Source organism: Fukomys damarensis, unplaced genomic scaffold, assembly GCF_012274545.1.
Source record: "Fukomys damarensis isolate Sample0158 unplaced genomic scaffold, DMR_v1.0_HiC HiC_scaffold_39, whole genome shotgun sequence".
Lineage (NCBI taxonomy): Eukaryota > Metazoa > Chordata > Mammalia > Rodentia > Bathyergidae > Fukomys > Fukomys damarensis.
Window position 1 is genome coordinate 77,786,247 of NW_022900951.1, and position 7,653 is coordinate 77,793,899.

A 7,653-nucleotide genomic window follows, 5' to 3' on the forward strand; every position below is an offset into this window, starting at 1 on the left:
CCAATATAATCATAGTGGGGGACATCAATATTCCAATGACATATACACAGGTCAACCAGAAAAACAGAACAAAGAAATATCACACCATCAAGCAAATGAATTTAACAGATACCTACAGAGTGTTTCATCCAACAAGAGCAAAACACTTATATACTTTCCACAGCAGAACATGGACTTTTCTCGGAAATACACCATGTCTTAGGTAATAAAGCTTGCTTAAATAAAAATAATTGAGATAATATCTTATATCTTATTAGATCATAAAGAAGTATAACTACAAATCAAGAGCAAAAGACAACACAGAAACTATACAACCACAGGGAGATTAAATAATATCCTATTGAAAATACAACTCAGAAAAATATAAGGAAACAAATTTAAAAGATTTGAGAATTAAAAGATGATGACAGCACAAAATAACAAATTCTATGGAATAAAATAGAGTTGTAAGGTGGATGACAATAAAAAGTGAAGGCCCACATTAGGAAAATAGAGATACTAAATGAATAATCTGACGGTGCTTTTCAAGATCAGTAGAAAAAGAAGAGCAATACAAATCCAAAACTTGTGGAAGATAAGAAATTATAAAGATCAGAATGGAAATTAATGACATTGACAACACCAATCAATACAAAGGATCAATTAATCAAAGGGTTGGTTCTTTTAATGGAGAAACAAAATTGATAAATCCTTAGTCAATCTCAACAAAAAAGGAGAGAAAATATTTATATCAATGAAATTAGAAATGAAATATACAAAATCACAAAGTATCACAGAGCCTGAGTATTAAAAGAAACTATTTTGAAAATGTATATTCCATTAAATTGGAGACTCTAGAAGAGATGAACTCATAGATACACATGAATTACCAAAATTGAACCCAGAAGACATAAAAATCCATAATACACAAAGAAAAATATATTAAATCAAGCAGGAATAAAAACCCTATCAATAGACAAAAGCTCAGCACTCAGTAGATTTACTGCTGAATTTTGCCAGAACTTCAAGGAAGATCTAATGCCAATACTCCTAAACACTTCCATGTAATCGAAAGAGAAGGAAAACTGCCAAACTCATTCCCTCAACCTAACATTTCCCTGATGGGTAAACCAAACTATGATACAACAACAACAACAAAATGAAATGAAAGAAAGCTACGGGTCAATTTCTTTAATAAGCATAGACCCAAACATCCTCAACAGACTCTAGCAAACAGAATGCAACCAATCATTAAAAATATCATATTGGCCTCACTGTAGTGATGCAAGGAAGGCTCAACATACATAGATTAATAAATATAATATACCAAATAAACAGAAATCAAGACAAAAATCACTAGTTTATCTCAATAGATGTAGAAAAAGCCTTTGATTAAATCCAACACCTATTCTTTATAAAACCCCCATGAAAATAGCTATAGAAGAATATTACCATAAATTTATATAAGCCATTTATGACAAACCCACAGCTAACTTCATACTAAATGGGAAAAAACTGAAATCATTCCCTCTAAAATCAGAAACAACTTAAGGGTGTCCACTCTCAGCCCTCCTGTTCAATACAGTACTCAAAATATTAAGTCAGTGCAATCAAACAAGAGAAAGAAACAAAACGAATAAAAATAGGAAAAGAAGAAAACTGTCTTTATTTTCAGATGACCTGCTCCTTTACATAGAAGATCCAAAAACTCAACAAGAAGATGCTTACAACTAATAAAAAATTCAGCAAAGTAACAGGATAAAAAATAAACACACAAATATCAATCCTGTACACCAATAATGACCACACAACAAAGAAATCAGAAAAACAACCCCATACACTGTAGCTTTCTAAAAATCAAATATCTAGGAATTAACCTAACCGAGAAAAATCAAAATACCGACAGCATTCTTAACAGAACTACAAAACTCAATGCTAAAATTTATATGAAATTAGCAAACATCCAGAATGGCCAAAGTAATAGTGAGCAGCAACAAGAACTAGGTCTGGTGGAGCAGATCTGTAATCCCAGTACTTGGGCGGCTAAGGGAAAAGGATTTCCATGAGTTCAAGACCAACCTGGCTTCATAGTAAGTTCCAGGCCAGCCTGAAGTACACAGCAAGATCTTGTGTCAAAAACTTAAAATAAAATCCTGAGCAACAAGAGCAAAGAAACAGAAGTCATTAAATTCCAGATTTCACATTATAATACAAAGCTAAAGTAATAAAAAAAGTATGGCACTGGCACAAAAATAGACATGTTTAACAATGGAGTAGAGTTGAGGATGCAGAAACAATCACAAGCACATTCAGACATCTTATATTTGAGAAGGGTGTCAATAATATATGCTGGAAAAATATAACCTCTTTTTAATAAGTGGTTGTCCACATGCAGAAGACTGAACCTAAAACACTTATCTCTCACCCTGTACCAAAATAATAATGAAATAGATCAAAGAACAAGATATAATGTAGAAATACTGAATCTGCTGAGAGAAAAGGATTGGTAAAATTCTTGTAGACATAGGCAATGACTTTCTGAACAGAACCCCAATTGTACAAATTATATATCAACAATCAACAAGTGTGATTATATCAAATTAAAAAGTTTCTGCACAGCAAAGGAAAAAACAAACAGAGTGAAAAGACTATCTGCAGAATGAGAAAAAAATCCATTAGCTACTCCTAGGACAAAGGAATAATGTTTATAGTATATAAAAAACACAAAAATAATTAGACCCCCCAAATTATAAGACCAATAAAAATGGGTAATTGAACTGAATAGTTACTTCTCAAAAGAAGAAATACAAATAGCTAATAATTACATTAAAATGTTCAGTTTTTGGTCTTTAGAGAAATGAAAATTAAAAAACACTGAAATTCTTACTTCAGTAAGAATGGCTATCAATCATCAAGGACTAAGAAATCAAAAATGCAGATGAGGTTGTGGGGAAAAAAGAATCCTTATATATTTTGATGGGAATATAAACTAGTTCCACCATTATGGATATCAGTATGGAAATTCCTCAAAAAAAGAAATTCCATTTGACCCACCTATACATTTACTTGGGTATCTTCTAGAAAGAGTTAAAGCCATCATATTACAGTGATATATGCATAACTATGTTTATAGAAATACAATTCAGCATAGGTAAATTATGAAAATGACCTATAAACCCATAAACAGAATTATGAATGAGATATTATATGTATAAATATATGGATGAACATATAATGGATGAATGGTATACAGTATATATACAGTGCAGTACTATTCAGCCCTAAAGAATAAATTTGAGTCATATGTATGAAACTAGATGGATCATGAGACTATATGCTAAGAGATATAAATCGGACACATAAGGTTAAATATCACGTGGTTTCTGTAATATGAGAATCCAAAAATATAAATAATTTAAAGTGAGAAATAAAAGATAGTAGGAAACAGGTAGATCCACTTTGTAGAGATGGGAGGGTGGTCTGACTATGGGGTCAGAAAGGCATAGAAAGGAGGGGGAAGGAAAAGTAAATATGCTCAAATGCGATATGTATAACAGTTCCCCCAAATGAATGTAATCAGTATGTGCTGCAAACATATAGTAAAGAAGAAACTGAAAATAACAGTGCTAAATCAGCAAAGAAAGGCAGATTTCTGCTGTAAAGCCACTCCAATCCGTGCATATAAGATTTTCTTTCTTCCTAAAATAAATTGGTCAGGTAATCTTAAACACTATGCCTTTTGCTTTATTCTGTAGGCTAAGAAAATATTCTAAGTGGGATCTTGCCAATCCCTCAGAAAAATTCCAAATTATACTGCAAGTGATGATAATACAGGATTATTCATTTTCAGATTACTACTGTTCATCACTTAAGATTACCACCTATCCCAGACCAATTCAGAAAAACTTAGCATGTTTTCTGGGGTTACTGCAGCATCGTAACATAAATTAGATATGAATTCAAGTTATTGTACAACAAGGTAGTTTATTCTTTGAATCTTATACGTCCCGTTGTAGGGATAGAGACCAGTAGAGGCAGGGAGAAGTGAGGGACCCACTACTCTACCACTACCCCACCCCCACTGAAGAAATTCAGAAAGCTGGCAGAACAAGCTTAACCACCTGTGAACCTCGGCTTCACGCTGTACCCTGCAAAGCTTGGTTTGCTAAGATCAAAAGGAAAACGAACTTAGGCCCTAAAATGTAAAAGACCCCCCAAAAGACCGTTCCCTCTTGTCCCTAGTAAAGAGCTAAATTAATCATTAACCAACCAAGTAAGGACACCCTCATCCCAGAGGCAAGATAGGCCCCCATATACTATAAAACAGCATCAGGAGCCTTCCCCCTTCAAGGGTGGCTCCGTTTCAGGAACCCCTGCCTGTCTCTCTGTGAGAAGGCAGCTGTACTCTTGCACGCTTGCTAAATAAAAGTACAACTTTGCTTCTGTGATTTTGGTCTCTATCTGATTCTTCCACACCCTTCTGCATCAGTCCCCCCCGGGGGGGACTGTGGGGATTCTCCACCTGTGACACTGTGATGTAAATTTATGGGTTCAAAGCCAGCAACATAACAGAATTTTCAGATATCTACTAAATCTGTGACATACCCTTCTTGCCTCTCTATTTCATTTCTATTATCTTAACAAACATACTCAATGTTTAATTTTAGCTACATAATAACCACTGGATCATTCAAGGTGTTATTTACAGGGAAAAATAGTAAAGGGATGCGAATGGTCAATATTACAGCATGCTGCACAAAAGCTACTCTACATTGCTTAGTTCTTTTGCCTTTGAGAGATTCTCAATATCCTTGCCTTCTTCCTATTTGGAGCCCATGGCATTAGGTAAAATCTCTCTTGTCAGTGTTCAGTCCTGTGTTCACATGCATTATGGCTCCATGGACAAAAAAATTATAACAAACCAATCATATAGATGTCAACTTTGTATATGTGTTGCTAAGCGAGCACGTAGATGTCAACTTTGAATGTTTCAATCTGAACATAAAAATACCTGAGTAAGTATTGAATCAGGCAAATTTCTTTTTGTCTCTTACCTTTCAAAGTTATTATAAAAGAGTTTATCTGTCATTAAAAATCCTTCAAATTTCAAATTTGTCAAAATGGCAATCTCATGACTCATTGGAAGTTCATATCACGTGAGAAAAAATGTTATGGCCTCCCTTTATTTAAAGTAAACAGCAACACAAATGGCAAAGGCAACGAGGGAGGGGAGGGAGGGGAAAGAAGGGAAATGGGATTTTAAACAAGAAAATGGAAAGAAAAAAGGGAAATAAAGCTTTTGTAAATGAGGAAGGGAAGAAGGGTTGAAGGGAGGGTAGGGGAATAGGAAAAAAGAGGAATTGAGGTATGACATACAAAGACAAATTCCAGATGAGGAATATATGATCATTATGTATGGTAAATATGTAACAGCAAAAAAAGGAAACAAAGTAAACAGCAATAAGAATTTTGATATCAACATGAAAATTTTCTAATATTTTTAGTATTTCTAAATGAACAAAAGTATGTTTTAATGTAATTGCAATGCTAATTTCTATATTTACACTTCCTTTTTTGGAAAGGAATATGTTAAAATACCAAAACTTAAAAAAAAACTACCAACACTGATTACCTTTTAGTACTGGAATAACCAGTAATGTTTATTTACTTTTTATATTGTTATAGATTTTCCAGACTTTCTATAATAAGCATACAGGTATTCATCTTAAAATCCAAAAGGGTATAGCTCTCAAAAAACTTAATCTGTTTTGCTTTTTATATTAAATCAAGATTAGTTGTAGATATAAGCAAGCAATCTAACATACCTTTTGATTAAATGGGCCCGGCTGTTTACGTAGTTGGAGTCAAAAGCATAATTTTCAGTCTGCAATGACAAAAAGAAGATTTACAAGGTTACACAAACGATTCATAAGAAGAGCCCAAGTGCCCTACTGAAAGACATTTTATTTATTTTACTGGGCAAGAAGCAATGATGAATCAGAAACCAAACCTAAGTGGGGTATCAGAATGAAGAATGCTTTCCATAGAACCCTCAGGGTGCTCTGGCGGCAGCAGCTCTCAAATGGCTAAGACAAAAACATTCCCTAGAATATGGCAGGCTGCTGACCATGCAAAAACTTATGGAGAAGAGATAATATAACTCAGCCATTACAGAAACTAATTGCTTCACATTACCCAGCAGAGACAATTCTGTCTATCAAATTGACTAGAAGTTCAAAAGATATTTTTATTACAAGAAGATAATTAGCATGTTAAAATATTTATAGCAAAGATATAAAATTGCAAGGAAGGCAATCCCCCACTGTTGATTTAAACTCTGCACTTCCTTTTGTTTTCAGACATTTGCTCAACACTGGCTATGCAAGAAAGCCTTCCTTTTATCACAGATATAAAGGCAAATAAGTATTATGCCTAGAACAAGGTGAAGGGCAGTCCACAGGGAGTTCCAAAGCCTTTCATCTGAAACATGAAGTTTGCAAACAAACCTCTACTTCATTTTCTATCACTAAATCACCACTGTCTAATCTAATTACAGTAGACTACAGAGTAACAGCTTCACACAAGAAAATGCACAATACCTGTCAGATGAAAGAGTTGGGAAAAAAAAGAACAGTTTATGAGGACTCAGAGACTGGGTAGATTGAAGGGCGCAGGCTAAGGGGTGCAAACCCGGACAGTCTACATTGAAGTAAGTCAGTGTCCTAGTGAAGTGAGTCTTACATTCCTCACTAAAGCACAATTTTGGCTGAACCATTGTGTGAAATGAAAACTACCCCAACACATTTTCTCCACCCTCCTGCAATTTCACCAAAAATCCCCACCATTCCCACCATTCCCAGGGGCCTTCTGCTGTCGCTTCAACTCAAAGTTCCTGGAAAAAGACTCACAGTATCTGTCTATTGAACAAAATAGCAGATTCCTTTCAGACCACTGCTTGTCAGACATTAACTGCAATAGGCTTTTAGATGTAGTTTTGCTTTCACAGAGTTCACAGTTTGATAGAGAAAATGAGACAGCTAATACCATATCCAAGTACTGCATGGACACAAAATAGGCCACAGTCAAGGTAAAAATACCCTTAATGCCTAGCCAGAATAGTTAGGAAGTAGTCAATGTATACATGGAAGAAAGGAAAACATAATGAGAAGGCAGTTAAGACTCCAAAGTGGTTGGTATTTAATCAGTCATGTCTATCCTCCATGCCTCATTTTAAAAGACTGTGTGATAAATGTATATTCATATTGTTGTTATCTCAAAGTTTATATCCTCTTTCATGTAAACCACAACCAATTTTGTTGCTGTTGACAGAAATAGCTTGGGAGAGTAAAAATCAAAAGGGTCAGGTCATTTTTAATTTGTTCCTAAGAATCTGAATGCTGAGCCCATAATTACGGGAGGAGGGGGCAAGCTTGAAGCTGTGCTGGGAGAACAATCAAAGTATTTTCTGGAATAGGCTATTTATCATTCAGCCAATATTTTTGAGTTAATTCATTTTACCAAAATCATAGGCAAAAATGATGTTGACTACATGTGCTCTCTGATATTCAACACCGTATATTATTTTAAAAATGGAAGTCGCGGGCCGGGGCTTTAGCTCAGTGGTTCCGCCACCTGCCTTGCAAGTGCAAAGACCCGAGTTCAATCCCCGGGACC

At 34.8% G+C, this 7,653-nt stretch overlaps 1 protein-coding gene across 4 annotated transcripts in view; it reads right to left on the reverse strand.

Moving 5' to 3' along the window:
• Positions 1-7,653, reverse strand: part of Pcdh19 (protocadherin 19) — a 130,574-nt gene that overhangs the window by 65,813 nt on the left and 57,108 nt on the right. For all 4 annotated transcript variants that reach the window (XM_010623386.2, XM_010623385.2, XM_010623384.2 and 1 more), the window contains one exon: positions 5,805-5,863. In XM_010623386.2, coding sequence (XP_010621688.1) covers positions 5,805-5,863 — 59 coding nt within the window. The remainder of the gene's footprint in view (positions 1-5,804; positions 5,864-7,653) is intronic.